Here is a 23630-nt window from a genome sequence, read left to right on the forward strand (position 1 = left end):
AAATTGGCTCTAAATACTGCCTGTGCTGGAGGTCTCAGCAGACACACCCAAGAAACAGGCATTCAAACTAAAGTATTCTTGCACAAAAGTAATTCTTCCAAGGCAGGGATATGGCACTTTACTCACCCTGCATCCTCCTCAAAAAGCTACAACCAAAACATCCGTAAATAGACATGGGTAAATCAGATGGGTTTTAGTCTCACATAATCCATAAAGTAATTATTGAAAAGAACACAAATTATGTCCTTATTTTAAATCAATTGCTGCATACGATTAGAATCTGGCATGGACTTTTGTACAAAATTAAAATACTTAATTCCCAAAATGCACAGTGGGCAGCAAATAATGCAGGAGAACTTACTGCATAAAATTGGACTTCTACTGTAGCTATGGGCTATGCAACCACCATTACTACTGTGCTTCCCATTGTATAGTCTTTCAGTTTTTGTTCCCCAGGCAGGTATCTGACTTGTAATTCACGCATCATCTGATTAGTTTTCTTCAAAACTAGACAGCAACTATTCTTTGTTGCCCTCAGAATAAATCCAACTAGGCTCCTTTTCCTTTGAAGTTAGTTTGAGAGTTATAGGCTAGTGACTGCACAGTTAACTGTGGAGCCATGTTGATGGAGCTTCTCCTTACCACCTTCCCTGATCACTGAAGGAGATTGCTCATACGCCTCCTTTCCTCTTGTGAGGAAGTGGATCCAAACACTTTTCTTCCTCCTTGCCATCTAGGTTTCTATGAAGGAGGTAGGGCCAAAATCTCACATGGCCTCCCATCCAATACAGGGTGGAATGTGTAGGTCAGTCCTGGAGAGGGCTTCCTCTGAACTCTCCATGTGCTTCATGGAAGATCACATATGCAACAGGCACAAAGCAGGAGACCCAGCAAGGCTCTTGGGGGTAGGGCCTGTCTTTGTCTGTGCACACAGAGCTTTGTCCAATGGACTGCTATGACTGGCACACCCAGCTGCTATGTGTGATGGGTTGACACCTCTGGGATGCCACCAGAGATGCTTAGACTACCAAACTCCTCCCTCCCCTCACCTCTGCCAGCTTGGGCCCCCTTTTACCTGGTCTTGCTGAGGCAGGCTCTTCAGCCCCTAGAAAAACACACAAGCAAGGCCACACTCAACTGCAGATACAGACAATGAGATCAGCTCTGGGATGGCTCATCTTAGGGAATCTTCTCCAGCACCCAGAAGTTGAACTGCTCCACCCCTTTAAGGTACAAACCCAAAATTGATTGAAGTTACCCTGCTTTCTACTGATCAAGGAGATGAATACACAGCTTCTCCCCACACATATACACATCAAGATAGATATTCCATAAACTGGGTTATAAACAATAAAAATTAAAAGTATCAAGTAGATTTAAGTGGTAACAAGCAGAACAAAGACCATCCATCACCTCAGTAATTAAAACCTAATTGCTATCACTACCACACTACAGAAATTGACTACAACTAATATTTCTCAACCTAAATATTATTCCATGCAGATTATTTTCCACGGGAAAGACAAATCTTTCCTGCCTGGGTTGGCATCTGTTCCCTCCCTCAGTCCAGTCTAAGGGTTTTCAGGTATCCTTTTGGGGTGGGAAGGTAGTTAAGCGTCCTGCAGACAACCATAGTTTTCCTTCCCTGCCTTATGTAGTTTCCCACTATATAGAAATCTTTGATTTCTCTCACTCCCTTTTGAGCAGTTCAGCAGTCCACGATGCAGATTAGTATCAGGTGATCAAGTCACCTGACTCTACAGCATCCATGAGTCAGTAGCAGTGTGGAGAAGGCTAAGCCCATTCGCCGTTCATTGTTCTAGCTGATGGCTCATCAGCCCGCTCTGGCTTTTTCATTGCAGTACCTGAAGTGACAGCAGTGGGAGTGATCCAAAGCAACAAGTATGGAATACCAAATACACAGACCAATGGTTCTAATTTCATCTACAAAAATGATACATGCATACAAATCATTTTCCATAAGTCTTGGTAAGGTTGGTCACCTTTTTCCAGTAGACCCTCTTCCTAGAGCAACATCCTATGTGAAGGGAGCCAAAGTCTTCCCATCAATACCATCTGCAGAGCCATGCACTCATCTCCAGGTTGTGTGTCCCTCTGCATCCCTAGGCCCTTACCTTTAATTGGGAAGCTGGACAAGAACACAACCTGCACCCCAGTTCCTTTCCTCTCACTCTTAGAGCCCTGTAATCACTGCTAATGAGCTCAGTGTCATACCTGGTAGTATCAGCGATGCACATGCAGATGAACAGCATGAGGTAGTGGTCAGAGTAATGATCCTCAGCCATTTTTGAAGCCTCTTGGACAGTGTCTCCAGGCAGGCAGAACATCTTCCAAGAGATCATGTCATGTTGGTAAATGGGTGTCTGTACTCCTCAGAAGGCAGCCACTAACCAGCAGCACCCTAGAGGTTTCCTCTTCTTGGGTGTGGTGAACAGGTGCAGCCCAGCTTTGGAGACAGGTTTGTGCCATACTTCCTGTTGCCAATATAGCATTCCAGTTCTTCAGCTTGACAAACAGGGAAACTGGATAGGATGTGTGAGTACTGTGTAGTTTCTACAGCCTGACTCCCTCTTGTAGAGCCCTGGTTCTTCTTCCTCCTCCAGAATTGCTGTAATCCTCTGTCATCAGCTAGCATCCTTGATCCTAGATGTTTTTAGGTGCATCCTATCAATGAAGTTCTTGCACTCCCAGATTTTAGGTAGCACAACTTTCACTTGTATAGCACAACTTATCAAGGGACTTCACCCACAGAAACTTCCCATTACCAGATGGTTTCCTAGGAAGGCAAACCCACTCTGTCCCCAAACTCATCACCTTTTCTCCTGAAATGATTACATCTGCTCATTCCCCTTTCTTGACCCATTTTTATCTTTTTAGCACTCCTCCAACATTTGCCGTCTTAGGTGTTGCCTGATTATGCTCTGTTGAATGTGTTAAACCTGGTATATATAACACCCCCATTTTAATCCCACTACAAGCAGTCTCTGGGAGGAGTAGTTAATTGGAGTCAGCTGTATCTTATGCCAACTACCAATTACTAGCCAACCTCTCTAATCCACTCTGGGCCCAATTACACTGGGAACCAAGGCCTTCTAACCAAACAAAACACACACAAGATTTTTCCCCTGCTGGGAAAAAAAAACTAGCTCTTTACCTAGGATAAGCTATTTTTTATCATCGCTTCCCCCTCTGCCCCTAGTAATTTTTTGAATTCCTGGACCTTGTATATCCTCCTCAAAGGCTGGGAGAGGTTTTTTCTTGAAATCCAGCAAAACCACCTTCCAGAACTGTCAGGGCTGCTTTCACAATATAATAATGTCCATTTCACAATGCATATCCATACCTGCTTTGCTAACATTATGACTTTGTAGCCTGGCCCCTTAGCTTATCTGTATCCTTTTAAGAAAAGTATTTGTTTTTGTAATTTATATAGAAGAGCGCACACATTGTGCGTTAGAAATATACAGCAAACAAATCATGTCTATACAATCAATCAGGTTTTTTAATAAACCAAAATAATTCTAGCTTTCTAAATTTAAACACAACAGGTGAAGTGTTTAATGAAAATTCTGTGATGTGAGAAACTTTTGCTGAATGAGTGCTACATCTGGGTATATTCCCTTTACGAACACATACATACGGAATAAAATGAAGTCATGAAACAATTGACATTTTGTGTTCTGAAATCAATTGTTGGAGATCAAGTGATTTGCTTCACAGGATTCCCATTGCAGAGTTATGCAAAATACAATCACCTAATTTTCCATAGCACAAGTTTAATTTTTAAAAAAAAACATTCTTTTTGAAGGTATTTTATTTGTTCACATTTACCCTATTAGTGGTTAAAAACCACATCTGATTGTTTTAAAATGTTTCTTTAAAAAAAAAATTAAACAGCAGCTTTGTGTAAAAAAAAATATGGAACAGTTACATGAACATAATGTACAGCAGTATAAAAAACTCAACTGTTTGTGATGAAAGTATTTTGAAGAGAGCAAATAATATTTAGGCATGTAGGAATGATCCTGAACTAAGCAGCTTTGAATTAGAAAATATAACTAAAAAAATCTTAAATATTTGTATAAAAGAAGCAAGGATTCAAAGTGCAGGTGCTCCAGCTTTCATTTTAACAGAACCAGTAAATGGATACAGGATAATATTCAGTTTATATAAAGTGACAGTGTTCTCAGTAAGACTTTTAAACATTCAGTTACAGATTTTTTTTTTCAGTTTACATTTCTACTTTCCAGTGTTGTAAATGAAGACATATGCAATACAGATTTTTCATTTATTACACTATTGAGGATATATTAATAGGTTGGTGGTAAAGGTTAGTTTTGAGAGCAGAATAATATTAGCTAGGCTGCGGATCCAGCTATATAAGTATTTTTTAATATTTACTGTTTAAAAACATCTTTTCAACTTTAAAAAGAGAGACTACCAATCTGTTGAGAAACCGGTCTGTAACTTCCTTGGGCAAAGAAAGGCAGATCCCAGGAAATCTCTCTGGAGGATGTGTTTTATATATTTAGAAACACAAAATCAAAGCATTCATTAAAACCATTAACCTCTTAAAAGAGACACCCTCTGGGATGCTCTATGACATTTACTTTTCTTTGAGGCCCTATGCAAATTGAGTGCCCCCTATAAAATTTTAGCGATCTCCCATTTCTCGTCAGGCCTTTTTGATAGGTCTGCTTTAAAAATGTTACATAAATATCTGTCATTCCATTTAGAGTTACAAATTGAGAACTAATCTTTACCATTTTTACACTGACAACAAGGTTAATAATACACATATATTTCACTGACAACGGCATTTTTTCTGTATGTTGAATAAAATGTGCATTCCTGTAACATTTCCCACAAAAAGTGATTACAATTCAGGGGAGTTATGTCTGTACCCCACCATTTTCACTTTAGTGAAAACTACCATGTTTTAAAATACCAGAACCTCTTGTCAGGTACTAATAAATATGCAATAAAAAATCTAAAATAAGAGAGACCCCCGACTGCCTTTTCATCCTGACATGGTAGAGATCTCATAGTCACTTATGGAAGTTATTGGCTTCCCCATCATCCGTATGTTCTTTGCATTAGTAATCCTAGCCATCATGGACACAGGCTTGTCAAAGTACCTCACCAGCGCTGGTTCTGTCAAGAGAGAAGCTAAAAATTGCTCAAATGTGATAGCCCAGTCTCTGTCAATGCTCGTGCTTCTTGGCAGAGCAGTGTTGTGGCTACTTCGCACCAAAACTGTATCTTCACCTATGTCTTCACAGTGGAGCTTTTCCTCCTCATGTGAGCCTGTACTCAGTACTGAATAGGAGGACATGGAGCTGTCATCTTTAGTATCATCATCAGAAATAAGCATGGAAGAACAAGCTCCATTGTCCCTGGGAGAAGAGTCTTCAAGCTTAATGTCTTCCATCTGTGCACCAACTGTCTCCTCATCATTAGCAATGAGGCTGGCTTGAAAAGATTCATGCTGGTTAAGATCATACTGCTGGCTCCCCTTCTTCTGAAGCAACACATTCTGGATAGCTTTGCTGCAATTGTTGTGGCTACTTTCTGTATCTTTTGTGGGCTGAACTGCAAAGAGTTTACCAACCTCACCAATCTCCAAAAGCAAACTTGTCACAGCAGCAGTGGCATGGTATAGATCTTGTTCATTGGGGTCTTCACTGAACATGTTATACATCGTCTTGCACAGTTCAATAAATTGCCCCTAAGTGAAAAGGAAAAAGACAATTAAATTAATTAAAGGAATGGCAGCAAATGTAGCCTTTGAGATTTGGGTATAAATCAGCTTAAATAACTTTGGGTATAAATCAGCTTAAAAAATTACACAAGGGATTAAGTAGTGTATATGGTGAGGTAAAAGTCAGAAGCAGAAGGGATACTTTAGAATATTTTCTAATATTCAAGGAAATCATATATTTGTCTAATACGTTTCCATCTAATTGGTGGACTGAATTATTCTTCCCCTCCCAAGCTAATACAATTTCCCCTGCCTTAAGACTCAGGAGGCAGTGGAGGAGGATTAGTGCTTCTGATAGCTCAGCATTATCCTTCTAACCAGAAGGATAGTGGCACCAATCTTAGTTCTCACTGAGTCATAAGGGAAAGAATTAAAATTGGAGCAGGTTTCCTACACGACTGAAGGTGTGGAAGAGGAACCTTTGAGGCTATATAGATAATTATAAATATTAAAAATAAAAAAATATATATTTAAAATGTACATACTACATTAAGAAACCAGTCAGCTGAGCTGATGCAAGTCCATGGCTAAGGAGCTGGCACTAGAATCTGCTGAAGGGCTAAACCAGTTTTGACTGCAATAGTCTGTTCTGAAGATACAGGAAGTGTTTCTTCATTTTAATTTATTCAAGTAATTCAAGTCAATGTCTATTTCACTGAACATTCAGAAATTGAATTTGTGTTGGAAAAGGAAAGAAGAAGCCTCCTCACTTTAAAACATTAAACATGGATTGGACAAAACACAGGACAATTTAGGGAATAATCTTTCACTGGCTACTATGAAAGGAATAGCTGCTCAAAAAGGAATGTCTACACATGAAACCCTATAGCAGCACAGCTGAAAATATGCCCTATAGCACTTCAGTGTAGACACTTCTTGTGATGATAAAAGGGGTTCCCCCACTGGTGTAGGTGGTCCTCCTCTTCCATTGACCAAGCGCCGTCTTACACTGGGGATTAGGTCACTTTAACTGCACCACTCAAGGCATGAATTTTTCATATACCTGAGCAAAGCAGAAAAGCCAACTTAATTTTTGAGTGTAACCTAGACAACAGTCTAAATTCATTAATTGAGTTTCTGAGACTGGCACTCACTCTCCTTCTAAAGAATAATTTTAAAAAATTCCACAGACATACATGAATGGTACCACAGACTAAATCAGAGAGATGGAGGGGGGAAAAGAAGGGGCAAAGAGGACAGTTGTCCTGAGGCTTGGCAATTCAGAAGGGCCCAGTACTCCTGGAAACTGTTGCTACTGTGGCAGCTGCAGCTCTGGGACCTTTAAAATGCCACTGGAGCCCCATGTGGTATGTTCCGGACAGCACTGAAGGGCTGGCAGGGAGAGGCTAGCCCTGAGCCCCACTCCTTCTGCCAAAGGACCCACCTCTTCTGGGAGCAAGGAGTTGACCTCCCAACCTTGCCCAGGGGCCCAGCAATTCTATCCCTCTTCATACCATGCTATTTAACTGCCAATGGACGTTTGAATGGTTGATATTGAATATCACCAACCTGCACCTTTTGTTCCCTCTATTCCTCAAAATTCCGCAAAATAGCCATGCTAATATTTGCAATATTTTTAAAACAACTGTCATATGATGCTGCTATTTGAACACTAACATTTGCTCAAACGTACTATACAATTTATTTCAGCATGTGGCAAAACTTCCAGCATTTATGAAAAATACAGTGAAACCTTTGTTATCTGGCACTCTGTTAACCAGAAATCTTTGTTAACCAGCATTGCCCCCAGCCTCAATACTGTCACATCTTCAGGCGCACAGGCCTGGCTTGGTTTACCACAATTGCCTTAATTTTTTATTTAAGTACTAATAATCTTTAACTCAAAATAGAAATGTGAGACCAACTGCCTCATACTACAAAACCACAAATATTAAAAACTTGAGTTTTACTATTATTGTCCATTGGTTTATCCTATGTTGATGGGACCCTCAGATAACTGGAATTTTTAGATAATTGGAATGCCCTAATCCCCGAGCATGCTGGATAACACAGGTTTTATTGTAGCTACATGTCAACCGAATTTACCTGGTTCAGTTTGGGTAAATCTTTTGCATTCTTTGCTTTAGATTTATTCTCTTGACTCCACATTCTCAGGTAGTTTCGATTCTCTTGTGAGTTCTTCTTACCTAAGGCCAGCAAATTATCCAGGAAAAAAAAGGGGGAAGACAAAGTCCATCAGGAGGTCCTGCATTAGCATTTTTTTTATTTCTTAAAAAGAATCCACTTTTCAAGCAAAATATACTGAGAACATATGTACCTTTGTCTGGTTTCAGGTTCACTGTAACAAACCCATCATCTGTCCCTTGTTTGCTCCTGCAGTCAAGGCCAACAACTAATGGAAAAGTAATTACAAATCAAGAGATTTATTGTAGTTTCAGATACTCATGTCTATTGTATGCATGTTTACAGAGTAAAACAAAGTAGAGTAAGCACAATTTTACACTTATGAGGGCATAGTCAAGAACAATAAGACAATCACCAATATTTTGTTTATTTTTATATCTGCTTACAACTTCCATGTCATAAATAAAATAAAGGAATGTACAAGGTCCATCTTTTTGTACAATACAATGCCCAGGGCCATGTCTGAGGATTCCATCAAATAAATATCACCACTACTACCACCTGCTTACAATGATAATATCCATATGATACATTTAAGTTACAGTATACATCTAAATTGCTTCTCCTATACTCTGTCCACTAAGCTACCTCCCAGGATGATACTTCTAACATTCCAATCAATCATCAGCTATAGTTTCAAACAACTTTCTGAAAAAATGTTTTAGTCTTCTCCCAGAAATTAGACAAGCCAAATGTACATGAGAGACAATACTCAGTCATTAAACAGTGACATGTGTAACTTCCAGTATCTCCAAGCATTGTAGGATTGGAAACAGGAGTTTGAAACCACTGGAAACCCTGCTTCCTAATGGGGATACAGGAAGCTTCAAACTTCAAAGGTTGTTGTACTACAAAATGTATTGAAATACATTAAGTTTATTTTAGAACTTTCTTATTACAGCTGCTATCTTCATCTAAGTGCTGTACAGGGCTGCACATGATATTCCACAGTTTCCAAGGCTATGGTATTCACCTAATCTGACCTCCTGTGCAACATAAATCACAGGATTTCCCCAAAAATAATTCCGAGAGCATATCTGTTAGAAAAACAGCTAAAATTGATATTTAAAATGGTCAGTGATATAGAATCCACCACAACCTTTGGTGAATTGTTCTAACAGTTAGTTGCTCTTAATAAAAATGAATTTGTCTAGCTTCAACTTCTAGTCATTTTATAAGCTGTTTTATAGGCAGAAGGGTCAAATATTTAATTTAAAAGGATGATCTGTTAAAAGTTTTCAGCATTGGCCTAAGTCTGCTCTTATTGGCTTCATTGAAATATCCAATCAAAGCATCTAAAGACCCATTAAAACACTGCCAAAATGGTTTATCAGTAAATATATGACACATGTAGATTAAAGAGCACATGCTATATAATGAACATTTTGGAGTTCCTAATTTCTGCAGCTGCTGTTCCAGGTTCAGTCCCTCTTTTCCAATTGCAGGGGTTCTAAAGCCTCTGGAACTGAAGAAATAAGATCTGTAGGCTGACAGTGAGAACTCTTCTGCATCTCACAATGGATGCACAAGCTCTATGCTCATGACTATTTCCAATAAGCCCTTGCGTAGGCTCTTCATGGAGAAATTATATTCTCTCAGCAGATGCAGCTTCCTTATTCTCTCAGAGTACTGGTCACATTCACCAATTGGTTGGCCACTTTTGTCACTTCTTACTAACACGTTTAAACAAGATTCTACTCCCTTCGCTGCCCATCATACTCATTTTGGTCTGTCTCAAAGTTATACATGTTGAATGTGTGACACACAGATGATTAAGATTACAAGAGTAATACTTCATTACAGCATCAAAGGAAAGTCTTATGGAAAACACAGATAATATACATTTCTTTTTACCTACAATTTTATTTCTTCATTTTAATCCAATGAGAAAAATAGCCTTTTAAGAGTAAGGATATTAGTGTTAAGGATATTCATGGTCTCCAACATAGAAAAGAAAGATAATGTCTTGCAAAGTCACCTACCATGTGTATACTCTGGTGTGATGTCTTCAAAAAAGTACTGAGTTGCTTCAAAAGCAGAATCTGGCTCTTCTTGATCAGGGGATGGATCTGTGTGATGAAAGAAAGAACTTACTGCATTTAATTAGAGAAACAAAGTACATTTGTGTCAATGTAGAGTTTTTCATTTGAGAAGCACAGTTCCACACAGAGGATATCCACACTTAGGGCGAGTCTACACTGCACCTTTAGCTCATATCTTATTTCGATTCTATTTCAAAATAGGTTATTTCGAAATCTGGCATGTCTACACAGTGCCAAATTTCAAAATAACACACTATTTTGAGACATCTCTTCTCCCTTGTGGAAGGAGATTTACAGGGATGCTAAAATAGCAGGTCCACTATATTTCGCAACAATGGGCACATTCAAAAGACGCGTGAGGTCGCTATCCTTGCAGTGTAGATGTATCCTTAGATAGCATAATACAAAAAGCATATAAACCATCAAGCTTTAGGGAGAAGCTAACTGCTACCTAATGTGGTTAGGAAGAAGTTACTGTCACTGGCAGAGTATTTGATAATTTTTCACTAAATGGGTTTCTTGTACCTTCTTCTGAAGGTTCTGGTACTGGCCACTCCTTGGAGAGAGATGCTCTAAATTAAAAGCATCACTAGCCTCAGTCTCTAGGACAGTTCAGACCTACGTGCCCTCAAATTCAAAACACTCATCTTCTGTGCAAAGTGCAAGTAACTCAGTCTTGTACAGGAGATCCCTATGGATTTAGGGGATGGAATTGTCCTTTTTCTTAGGCTGCAGAGCAGTTTCTCTGAGCAGGTACTTCAACCCACAACTGGCTGCTGTGGCTCACTGTCCCACTGTGAGGGGAATTTCGCCCACGGATCCAGCATTTGGGATCTTTGTCCTTCCTATGTACCCTACAATGCTGTCATGAAAGAGCTATTACCAAATACTACGCTGTGGCTCAGAATGGTATGGATTCCTTGTCTCCCACCTCACTTCCCCATCTTTCTACTTATCACTGCAGAGCAGAAATGTGGCAGCTCTGTTATGTTTATGGGATTCCATTTTTTAGTCTACAGGTGGGATCCCTCTGGTCTGGCATTCTTGGGTCCTGACCCGTGATGAACCAGAGAATTTGCTGGACCACAGAAAGTCAGTATTGTCTAGCAGCATTACCAGCACTTTCACTGCTTATTGGGCTCTCAGAATTTACGTAGGGGTAAATTAGAGGTAAATAACAGCACAGAACACAGAGGACTGAGAGCTATAAACAAACTTTATGGGACCATGGGAAATTTGGCCACACCCATGGTAAGTGGACATCTGGCTCACTAAAATCATGCCAGACCATGAATGTTGCTGGATCAGAGAGTGCAGGACTAGAAGAGTTCAACTTGTTTTATGTTCTTCCTGGGAGAAAAATTGAATGCTTTCCTCATTAGTGAAAAGGCATTGCCTAAATTGTGTTTTGTGTCTGGAATTATTTCTGTATCAAAGGTTTGTCATGTGCATGTGTGTAAATGAGCTTCTCAACCCTAAAGCAGTTGGGAGATGGGTGAGGTATCTTCCTGACACACAAGATACCTGTCAATGTATCACTCGGATGGAGGATAGTTCCGTCTTCAGCAGATATATATTACTGCCACAGGGACAGACTGCCTGCCCTTACTTCAGGCATGATGTGTGTATTGGGAAAATTGATAGGTGACATGAAAATGTGAGTCCTATACCCACAAATTCTTTTAGACCTATACTCATGCTTCTAGTGCATCAGAGATTTTTAACTGGCATAGCTTACAGCCCCAAGAGATGGGTACCTATCTTCCTTAATATTTACCTTTCCTCCCACCTCTCCTGATTAGTAAGCAGCTGTTTATTAAGACTTTCCTATATGCTCCCAAAGCCTTACTTGGCTTTTCATCCCTAATCTTTTCTTACTCTATGCTGTAAATCTCTGAGACTCCTGCGCAGAGAATTTACTCTTTGCTTGTTGAAAACAAAGCAGGGCCTCACAGGCTAGACAGGCAAACCAAGTGCCTTTCCAGAGCTACCAGGACTTTCAACCCTATGGTTAGTTTTATTTGATTTGTAATTCAATAAAATTGCATCCTAAATCATTTAAGCAACTCACGAGTGTCCTCATTCAAGCTTGCCTCAGAGGCAGTACACATTAGAGGTGAGGGGCTCGCTATGTATCCTCTAGATTGGGGTGGGAAACCAAACAACACAAGGACCGCATTCAGCCCCTCCCCCCCTCCCCCCGGGCCTTAGATTCCCCACCCCTACTCTAGCTCTCAGGCATTTCTAGCAAGATCCTTAAGCATGTGCATAGCTCTCACTACATACAGCTAGTGGGACACTCATATGCTTAACCTTATGCACAGGCTTGGATACCTTGCTGACCTGGCCGGAGACAGGATTAGTTTCTTTGATGTGATATCCATAGTGAATTGATGGGATTGTACTACCCAATATGATGGGCACAAAAGAAGTTACTGACACGTGGGAAAAGCTGTAAATGGCTATAAAAGTGATTTATTTATAACATACAGAGAACAAAATTGAAGTGTGCTTGAAGATCCCCTGGATTCATGGTGAGCAGAGGACAGAAACGCTTCTGTTTCTAAAGGAAATTTCACTCTCCCATTTGTGGGCTAGGAAATTAGATGGATTTTTGAAATTGGAGAAATATTAACTATATTCCGATTTTTCTATTTTGAAATTAGAAATGAGAAATCAGCTAATTTAAATGTCTTTTACTCACCAGGCAAAACATGCATTTTATAGAGCAACTTCAGTTTCTCTGTAAGATCTCCATGACATGCTGCACCTAAACAATAGCGCATTGAACATATTAGTAATATTAGCAGCTTCTATCTCAGGGGCCTCAAACTCACTTTGCTTTAGGGCCAATGCAAGTCCTCAAATCTTCCAAGTGGGCACCCCCTCTGGCAGGGCTTGTGGGGAAAGGAATGTTTCCTTTTCTTCCCCTCACCCCCCAACTCATCTCCTAGCCCCGCCTGCTGGCCCGTGGCTTGAGGGAAGGAGTGCGATGGAAGGGGAAGAGGGCAGGGCAGGGCAGGGCCCAGATTTAGAGAAAAGATACGGACACCCCCCAGGGCTGCAGGGACCCAAATGCCAACAGCTGTATGTGGCTGGATTGTGGAACTGCTTGAGCTGCAGATGGTCCCCTGGCTATGAGTTTGAGACCCCTGTTTTATCAAAATAGTTCTCAGAGATTTACAAATGTTTATGGATTAATAACCTCAACTACCCTGTGAGGTAGGAAAGTAACCCCATTTTATACAGGAAAAGGGAAATATATAAGTTAAGTGATTTGCTTAACATCACATAGTAAATCTTGTCTGTGGCAGAACGAGGAATAGAACACAGACCTCTCAGTTCTTTATTTAAATACCAACTCGCTTCTTTACTAGAAGTGTGTTTAAATTTGCAGCTCTCAAAAATAGTCATCACATTGGTACACTGATGGCCGCAGGGTTTTCTGTTTAAAAAGAACTTTTTTGTGTAATTCCCAAGTACATAAGCTGTGATATGAAGGACATCATGGGACTTAGCTCAATTAGATCAGATCTCAAACTTCACTGCACCACAGCTCCCTTTTGACAATGAAAATTACTACCCAATCCCCAGGGGAAAGGGGAAAAGCCTGAGTCTCACCCAAGGGTATGTGGGGGAAACCCAAAGCCCAAAGGCTTCTGCCCCAGGTGGGGGGCCTGTAATCTGAGCTCCACGACCTTCAACTTTTGCTTCAGCCCCACAGAGAGGGGTGCGGGGACCAGCTTGGGCTTCAGCACTGACCCCAAGCCCCAGCAAGTCTAAAGCCAGCCCTGGCAACCCACAGTTTGAGAACTGCTGCATTAGGTATTTGATAGAAAAGACCAAGGAAAACAAAATGATTGAAGAGGGATAAACTATTCTTCTGCTATTATATTAATCTCAATCCAAATGTTATTTGGCTTGTGGAAAAATGAGCAATATGAAATTCAAGTAATCTACAACAGCTCCCTGGATGTTGGAATCATTTTATTAGAAAAATATTCATATATTCTATATTATGCATCTTGACAAGTTAGGTGGAGATTTATTTTACATTATAGCTGACTATGAAAACCTAATGCCATTAAGTAGAATTCAATAGCAAGTATTTCTTGGCAAGTATCAACAAGTGCAATCTACTGTAAGGATAAAATCAAAAATGCAAAAAGATTTTAAGCTAGAATACCAAGCCAGCCTTAACCTTTTTCTCTATGGAAACCAATGTGAGTGATATTATAACACTCTAACTATACTTTTAAATGTTTATAACTCTCTAATCCCGTGTGTCTATATCAAATTAGTGGCAGTCAGAGTTAGAATAACACCAGTGCTTAAGACAGACTGGCTAACTGAGTAATGGACTGTACTGCTCAGATTAATTCATGACTAGTCTATAAACTCTCCTTACTTAGGCCAGAGACAAATTCACGGAAGTTGATTAGAGAATCTCCGTTTTCATCCAGCAGTCTGAATAAGCGTGCAGCTAACACATCTGAGTGAGTCCCACATGCCCAAGGAAAGAGAAGAGCAAACATCCCCTTGAACTGCTCAAAATCAATACGGTACTGTTCCAGATAAGGCAGGCTGGGGTCATGACGGTCAAAAGCATTGCTGTTCCCGCCCCAGTAGCAGCTAGTCAGATGTTCTGCCTGAACAGAAGGCAAATGCCATAAGATTACCACCATTTCTGTAAACAGCTCAACAATAGCAATACTTTAAAAAAATATCATGTGAGTTTAGCAGATTCATTTCTGTCTAGTACTGGCATTTCTAAAAAAATAAATCAAGGACTTCATCTTATACAGCAAAATGTCTTAATTTCTTTATGAAGGAGAGAAGAATTCAGCTCTGCTCCCTAGAAAAGCATAGTAATATAGGTTTTGACCAAAAACAAACAAACAAAGATGCAACTCAAATATATACACACAGATGTAATACAGTCAACCTTTTTTTCTGCCCCATAGCTCTGTTTTATTTCAAGATCGGAGTGGCTGACTAAGGGCTTCTGAACTGAGAAGCAAGGAAATAGGCCCTGCTCCTATAGTGTAATCCTGGACTCCTTTATTCTTTCAGTCTCCCCCAATTTCATAGTACTGAGTTTATTCAGATGTAGTCTAGAGAATCATACTGCAGGGCTGGGACTGTAGTAAATATGCAGACTAACTACAGGCGATTCAAAAGAGAAAAACACTATTTTTACCAGAATATTCAAGAAACTCAATCCTGACCAATCAAAAGAAGAAAACCTACTGCAGTGTGTGTCACTCAGGGTACGTCTAAACTACATGCCTCCGTCGACGGAGGCATGTAGATTAGCCAGATCGGCAGAGGGAAATGAAGCCGCCATTAAAATAATCGCGGCTTCATTTAAATTTAAATGGCTGCCCCGCTCTGCCGATCAGCTGTTTGTCGGCAGATCGGGGCAGTCTGGACGCGACGCGCCGACAAAGAAGCCTTTCTTGATCGGCACAGGTAAACCTGTTTTCACGAGGCATACCTGTGCCGATCAAGAAAGGCTTCTTTGTCGGCGCGTCGCGTCCAGACTGCCCCGATCTGCCGACAAACAGCTGATCGGCAGAGCGGGGCAGCCGTTTAAATTTAAATGAAGCCGCGATTATTTTAATCGCGGCTTCATTTCCCTCTGCCGATCTGGCTAATCTACATGCCTTCGTCTACGGAGGCATGTAGTCTAGACACACCCTCAGGGACCAAGTATGGGTAAGGCATTTTAACCATGAGGATAATTAAGAGCTGAAACAACATACATCCTGATGTGGTTTCTCCCTCACTTGAAATCTGTAGATCAAGACAGAATGTCTTTCTAAAAGGATACACTATAGTTTAACCAGATTTTATTCACTGGTGCCAAATTACTAGGTGAAATTCTATGGTCTGTGGTATGTAAAAGGTCAGATTAGATCATAAGGGTCCCTTCTGGCTTTGAAATCTATGTCTCTGTTCTTCTCCCCAGCTTTTACTTATCTGTCCAGAAGCTCTCTTGAAATAAAGTGTTTTAATAGGTAATTTAAACTACAGAAGTTTCAGTTTAAACCAGTGCTTTTTTTGTGGTTGAGCCAGGCTCAAAGTTGTTGAGGTTCCCCTCCCCCCCCCAAAAAGCTGCGCTGGGGTCCAAAATGTGGTTGCGGCCCCATGAAGAGCCGTGTGTCCTAGGCACGCTTTTGTTAGGAGCCAAGCCGCCCCAGGAAGCAGGAAATCCCATTCAATTCAAGTAAGATGGGAAAATAGGTGTCAGTACGCCGTTCCAGGGCGCACCGTCACAAAAAAAAGCACTGGTTTAAACTAAAACCATCAATTGTAGCAGGTAGCAAGTATCATGTGACAAAGTTACGTGCTATTCAAAATTTAACATAAGGAAGATTTTTTGGGGGCCACAAATCAGGCAGATAGACACGTTTTTGGAAGCTAGCTGAAAGCATGGCTCAGGAGGTCTGTCTTTTACTTACTTTTCTACTAAGGGATTCTCAACTTTCCTAACCAAATCAGTTAGGAAATAATTATTCTTCAATTTTTAAAATGTTTCTTTTGTATTTTAAATTATATCTAGTTGCAAATTCCAGTTTGTTTCAGGGCCAAGACAACAATGAACAACTCACAAATTCAGATTATTTCATTAGCATACAGCAGTTTTCATAATCCAATGTCTAATTTTCTTGAGTTAATGTGATCTTATCTTGACTACATCTTTACCTTGAAAAGAGCATAGAGTTCCTCCAGTTCATCAATTGTAAAAGAAGTCTCAGTCACAATGGTTCGCACCTTTAGAAACGTAACATTAACAATTAAAAGCTTCCTGTATATGTGGCACTTGAAAGATAATTTTTATTTCAGAAATTAATTAATCTAAATCTGAGCAAGACTGTTTTCCTAAGGACCTACCACATTGCGCTTAGTGGTGTCTTCAAGAGTCTGGATCACCTTCAATCTTTGTTTAAATCTCATCTGTTCAATCAGATCTGCTCGTATGCTTCCAAATTTCTAAAAAGGAGGACAAAATTGATCTTTTCAATTGTGCATTAGTACTTGGAATACTTTGTTTTCTTTTTATCATTAAAATTCATTCTGTATGTGTTTAGAAACGATATAAGAGGAGTATCATGGACAAACATTGTGGGACCTTAAAAACATTTGTCTAAACATATGACTTGCAAACAACTGAGTTTACAGGAATTCTTGATTTCTCTTCTTCCATTATTTCATTTAAATTTGTCTACAAAGTATTTCAGAAGTGATATGAAACCTTAAGTTTTAGGGTGTAATGACCATTAGTTAAGAATTCACTTTGGAAGAAAACTTCCCAGACAGGCAGATTATTCCACAGCTATTAATACAGGATTTCTTTCAGTTTCCTCTAAAACAACGTTGTTACAGCTGGATGTGTCCCATTCATAGCTTTTGATGTATAAATGTGAATATCAAAGGCTTGGGAAATTGTCTTTGTAGCGTGTTAACCAGTTAGTAACTTTATTCAAAGACATTCACTACAAAGGCAATTTCTCATGTCTTCGATATTCATGTTTGCACATCAAAAGTTTTGAATGGGACATATCCAGCCTGACCCAATTAGTGTCATGAACACTGGTCCTACAATTGACAGACAACTGTTTTTGCTGTTTATATATACACTCTGGGTTCTGTAATTTCTGCTCCACCTCATCTGATGAAGTGGTATTTACCCATAAAAGCTCATGACGATATATTTGTTAGTCTCTAAGGTGCTACAGGACTGCTCATTATCTCTGTAATATGCCCTTAGAAGAAACCTAGGCCAGCTTTTAAAAAAAAGAAATAAAGCCCGGCAAGTAGGTTGCCACATATTAACATCATGAAGGAGTCTGCTGCTGCCAGTGCAATAGTCTGTGATGTGCATTCCAAAGTGAGAAAATGAGGTGTGTCCACTTAAGTACATCAGAATCGGTTAATACATTCTAGGGATGTTAGCATATAACGATTTAAACGATTAACTGATAAACCTAGGCTAATCGGTTAATCCAAATGACTACATGTATCCTTCCCCACAGAGGCAGCGGGCTGGGGGAGCGGGAGCTGGTGCTCAGGTGGAGCGGCCTGTCTTTTCACACTGTTGTCTCGGTTTCAGAAACAGCAGTACAGGGGAAGAGGGGAGGGGAGGCAGGTGGGATGCCGGAGCAGCCTCTGTTCACAGGTAGTTCTAGTCACTTTTGAAAACTTCAGGCCATTTTGGAAATGCTATCCAGTGCTTTAATTGTGTAACAAGTTTATGGGATTACAAATCACTTTTATAATAATAAGATATATACAGAGCAATACCAAACACTGTGGATTGTGACTATTACAGGATCAGATAAAGTAAGATGCAAAATATCTTTAATAGAAACAAAAAAAAATCAATGGCAAAATAAAATGCATGTGGTGATATGTTAAGTGAAAAGTCCCTCTGTTAAAATAAAAAGCAGCCACCTACCACCTCCTGCCCCCCGCAAAAACTCCTCATATACAATGTTCTACTCCTGCCTCATACACTATGCTTGGGCATTGGTTCAACACTGACTGGAAAGAGTTCTACCTACTGACCTGCCAGCTCTATTTTCTGCAGCACCTGAATTTTTCACTAGAGGTTTCTCATCAAGTGTTCAACCCTCCTTAGCTTAGGAGACTGGATAGGATCACAGCACAGTGTGGTAGGAAGCTAAATATTATGCTTCCTTTAATAGTATGCCCTCAGAGTTCTCAGATTCATCAATTCCTCCTCCCTTCCCCCAAGGCAAGTGTCATGGGATAGTTGGTCAGATAGAGCTTGCCTTCCTTCTGGAACAAAAAGCATATTATACCTCTTACTTTACAAGAAAAACAGTCACCTTTCATTGCACATCTTGCTATTTTTATACAGCTTTTAATGAAGGGTGACAAGTGTGACATTGTTACCCTTCTGCCTCTGACAAGTTAAATACTAAAAATATAGAAAATAAATGTTAGCTCAATGGCAGCTGGAAATGTCTTGATATTTTCAACAAATTTGTCTCTTTTATGGGTATACCAAGGTCAATTGGGTACAAAAAACTAAGAGGCAGAAACATAAATGTCACTGAATAAGACAGGGCCCTCATTATCTCTTGACAATTTTAGCAGTTTAATACTAGGAAAATACACCACCGATGCATACATACTGAAACTAAGGAAGTTAAAATTCGGTTAATTTACCAGTCGACTAGTCGATGGAATTTCCATCGACTAGCCAATAGGCACTTCCGCATTCCTCTTTTAAAATGTACATTCTGCTGAGGCTCTTGTACATTTCAAAGGAGGCATGATGAACTGCGCTTACAGCCCAGGGCTAGCAGGAAGTCCTGCTGACTCCAGACTGCACATGGGTGCCTTTTTTGAAATGCACAAGAGTCCCCACATGGGGGCTCTTGTGCATTTCAAAGCCATGGAGCCTGGGATCAGCAGGAGACTCCCCAGTTGATCCCAGGCTCCCAGTGGCATTTCCCCAGAATGCAGGGTTCTGGGAAATGCCGTGGGATGACCCCAGGCTTCCCCGCAGCTGCTTGTTTGAATCGGGCAGATGCGTGTTTTAAAGAGACAGCCGCGAACCACTAATCTGCCTGATTCAAAGGGGCAGCTGCGGGGAGCCTGGGGTCAGTGGTGGACTCCCCCACTGATCCCAGGCTCCATGGCTTTGAAATGCACAAGAGTCCCCAGTGGGGGATTCTTGTGCATTTCAAATCAAGCACCCACGTGCAGCCCATCCCGGAGTCAGCAGGAATGTGGAAGTGCCTATAGACTAGTTGACAAGTCAAAAAACTGATAAGCAAATGCTTATCGGATAGTCGACTAGTCTTTAGCATCCTTAACTGAAACTGATTTTACAGCCTAATTTCAAATAGAGTACTAGTAAAAATGATGGACATTTATCTCTGGTATAATTCCAATGACCTCAGGGATACATTTGGCCTGGTTTCTGTAAGTTCCTTTTCAACTAGAAAGAGCTACAAACTTTTGTACTACATATGCCCACAAAAGACAGATTGTGGCTCTGCATGAGGCAACTTTATTAATCCAAATACAATCAAGCCACAGAAGCTTTCTTAAATGGTGCAGGATTCAGAACAAGGCAAAATGGAATAGCAGCTTTATATAAATGTCTTCCCCTTATCATTCAGCTTGTATTCTTACATCACTGGGGGGGGGGGGGGGGGGGGGGGTACTCTTGCCGGAGCTGCGCACCTAAGTGCACTCATTTACTTTTACCTCTGCATCAAAATGAAACAATCTGACTGATCCAAAAGAAAAAAAATATACAGAATTCTCCTTTGGATAACTTTGAAATTTTCAGGTTTTGCGCTCGTTCAAAATAAACCAAATTTAAGTATCTCCCGATCCTTCATGAAATAGAATTGTTGGCCTCAAGCCAGCTTTAGTCAAAATCCTGTTACCTCATAGGAAGTTCTGATGAGTCTGAAGATATCCACTTCAGGATAAGGCTCTACATCATCGCTGAGTAGTGAATGAAGGTGAGGGATCGGTGGCAAAGTACTGTCTTTATTAGTTATACTGTCCAAATACCTGATTAGAAGAAAAAACCTAAATGAGAAAAACTGGGATGCAGGACACATTTTTTCTGAGTCTCAATAGCATCAGGGTAATATAGGGACTGATTTTACATAAGTATGATCAAACCTCTCTCTACTAGAATATGCTATGATTTGGACAAAAATACTTATTTTGCCAATTTGTAAATTTACCTAAACCACTTTTATTGAGAAATGTATATAAAACATCTGATCTCAGTAAGTTGTCCATGATTTGCAAGGGTCTCTAAATAGATTCTTGAAATATTTAATGTGAGTGGTCTTTCACCAATGAAGATGTGTAGGGCACTATCCACCTCATTCCTGCTGGAATAGGGGATGGTGTACTTTATTCTCAATACCTCTGCTGTTCTCATCCCCCAAAACCCAGCTGTAAAAAGTCCCCAGTGCTTATATTTCCTGCTAGTGTTGCTGCTGTAAATTATCTTGCAGCCACAGAAAAGCTCCTTTAATAACTCCTCACCAGAGATTGAGGTTTAGTTCTGAGTACAGAGATGAGATGACCAGGTCTTAAAATAAATAAAATAAATTACAAAACCCACACACAAATTACACCATCACTCATACTGGGCTACAAACTGCCTTGAGCCTCACTTAAAAAAAAAAAAAGCAAAGAACCTGATTCAGCAGTACTTTGAAATCTAAATTAACACAAAATCTCAGGAACTCAAACGTATCATTCAAGGTTACATAAAGCCGTCTTAGTTCAGAATGAATGACTTCTCCAGGTCTACTAATCTTCCTAAGCATTTTTATCCCTTCATCAGCCTTTCTAGATATATTGAGTTTTAAGTCTATTTCCAACCATAATTGCCCTTTGAATTCAAGTATTTTTCTCAACTGCACTTAAAAGTTAACAGGAAGACAGGGAAATAACAAATTCCAGATATTTACTCAAGATCTACTGAATTTCCCTATAAGCCAAGTTCATGCTGATATTCTAGAAATTAGAAAGAAAAAATAAGTTTTGTTTGAGCCTGGCTAATAGGAGCAGTTGTGTATAACTGAGGATAAGACTCCTGATTGCTTTACCTATGTAGGTTTTTAAAGACACTGTCATATTCTGAAACTCTGTGCCCCTTGGAATATGAGCATACTACAGTGGCACAGGTACAATGCTGCAGGTGTTCTGTTGTAGTTCTGTCATATGGATGTATCCTACATCAAAGAAAGATTTTTTTCTGTCAAATTAGTTAATCCGTATCTCCAAGAAGCAGTAGTGAGATTGACAGAAGAATCCTTTTGTTGATCTAGTGGAGTCTACAGTGGGAGTTAGGTCAGCCTGAATACATCACACAGGGTGCAAAATTTTTCACAACCCTGAGGGTGAGTCTACACAGCACCCGAAACTAGAAATAAGCTACGCAATTTGCGCTCTATTTCAAGTCTATTTCATCATTTAGCGCTGTCTACACAGCGCCAAGTTTCAAAATACAGCACTATTTCAAGCCATCCCTTACTCCTTGTACACTAAGGTTTACAGGGATGGTGAAACAGTGTGTCTGCTATATTTCAAAATAATGGACGTATTCAAATGACATGGGTTAGCTATTTCAGGATAAAAATAAGTTTGCTGTGTAGACATACCCTGAGTGATGCAGCTAGGTTGATCTACTTTTTAGTGACGTTAGATAAGGATGTTAAGACGTGGGTAACTGACTAATCGTATGGTCAACGCAATTTGTATTGACTAAGCGATGAGTCTGCTGCATTGACTACCTCTGCTACAGCTCTGCAGTTTAAATGTAGTAGGAGTCAGGCGGCACAGAGCCTTACAGGCACCAGGTCTCTCCCCCTTTGGTTGTCTCTGACATAGAGGCAGCAAAGGGAAGAGGAGTGCTTGTAGTCATCAGGATTATGTGCGTGTAGTTGCCTAGGCTTATCGGTCACACATGTAGTTTCCTACATGTTGACATCCCTACTACTTTTTAGAGGACTACAGGGACAAGACAAGTAAGTGTGGTCATGCATAATACGTGAAAGGCCTTTTTTGACTCAGGCACATATAGAAGCTGTTACAGACAAAAAGGACTGCAAGCATCTAAAAGATTTACCATGGGGGTGATGATGCAAGTTAAATATTTCATGCACTACATCCGGTTTCAGGCGGAAAAAAATACAATAAAAGGGGAAGCACAGCTTTTGTTTTGTTCAATAAATACCTTCCCAGGACAGTCATTGCTTCTCCATCATCTTTACAGTTCAGCAGCTTGTCCACATTAGCATCCAGGACAGCAAGAGCTAACTGGAATATCACCTTTATTCCTTCATAGAAGAAACAATCCACAACCACCACAGCGCTTTCAAATGGCATTACGCTAAGGAAAAGCGTGAGGAACCAGGACAATGAGATAGTAGAGATAACACCCAAGTCCTGCATGCAGTCATAAAGCTGTGGAACATAGTCTCGGGCCAGCTCTTCAAAAACACCCTGATCCACCAGCGCTCCTGTTGGAAATAAGTAACATTGAGAACACATGAATACCCATCGGGGAAAACATTACAAGAACATTTCTCAAGATGCTTATATACCTTTCCTCACCAGAAAAATGATAGATTCTTCCCTGTTATTAAACTGTGATACACACACACAAATCAAAGCACTATTATACAGAAAACAAATGTGTAATAAACATAGAACCTAGAAAAAGCAAACTTTTTTCTTGTTCTGAGACCTGTCCTTTGGCACCTGCAGGTCCAGGCACTCACCATTTAATAGTGGGATTCTACTTGTTGGCATTATAAGAGTGATATTGGGAGAGGCAATACGGGGGGAGGAAGAGGAGGAGAAGAATGAGTTATGTTTTTTTAAAAAAAATTTTAAAAGCAAATTTTATAAGCAATTTAGTTGTCTGTGGAAGCACAGTAAGCTCCCACTGAACATGCACACAACTACTTGGACTACTTCCAGGACTGAGTGGATAAGTTTAATCATTGCCCTTGCTAGCAAGGATAAGTAACAGTGATTTCTGTGATGGAAGTGGAATTGATGCTTTCAATCATTTCATGCAAGCCAACAGCTAGGCATTAGATAGAAAAGGCTTTCAGTTATTACTGTCCTTTTGCACCAAC

At 40.1% G+C, this 23630-nt stretch overlaps 1 protein-coding gene across 1 annotated transcript in view; it reads right to left on the reverse strand.

Moving 5' to 3' along the window:
- Window positions 1-4125: 4125 nt before the first annotated feature.
- Window positions 4126-23630, reverse strand: part of TBC1D9 (TBC1 domain family member 9) — a 70290-nt gene continuing 50785 nt past the window's right edge. The window contains exons 12-21 of the mRNA XM_006121624.5: window positions 22721-23006; window positions 20403-20532; window positions 16867-16965; window positions 16678-16746; window positions 14378-14618; window positions 12674-12739; window positions 9910-9996; window positions 8061-8135; window positions 7829-7929; window positions 4126-5749 (exon numbers count right to left, since the gene is read on the reverse strand). Of these exons, the coding sequence (XP_006121686.1) occupies window positions 5042-5749; window positions 7829-7929; window positions 8061-8135; window positions 9910-9996; window positions 12674-12739; window positions 14378-14618; window positions 16678-16746; window positions 16867-16965; window positions 20403-20532; window positions 22721-23006 (1862 nt within the window). The 3' untranslated portion in view covers window positions 4126-5041. The remainder of the gene's footprint in view (window positions 5750-7828; window positions 7930-8060; window positions 8136-9909; window positions 9997-12673; window positions 12740-14377; window positions 14619-16677; window positions 16747-16866; window positions 16966-20402; window positions 20533-22720; window positions 23007-23630) is intronic.

The sequence above is a fragment of the Pelodiscus sinensis genome, chromosome 4 (genome assembly GCF_052426305.1).
Source record: "Pelodiscus sinensis isolate ZL-2025 chromosome 4, ASM5242630v1, whole genome shotgun sequence".
Lineage (NCBI taxonomy): Eukaryota > Metazoa > Chordata > Testudines > Trionychidae > Pelodiscus > Pelodiscus sinensis.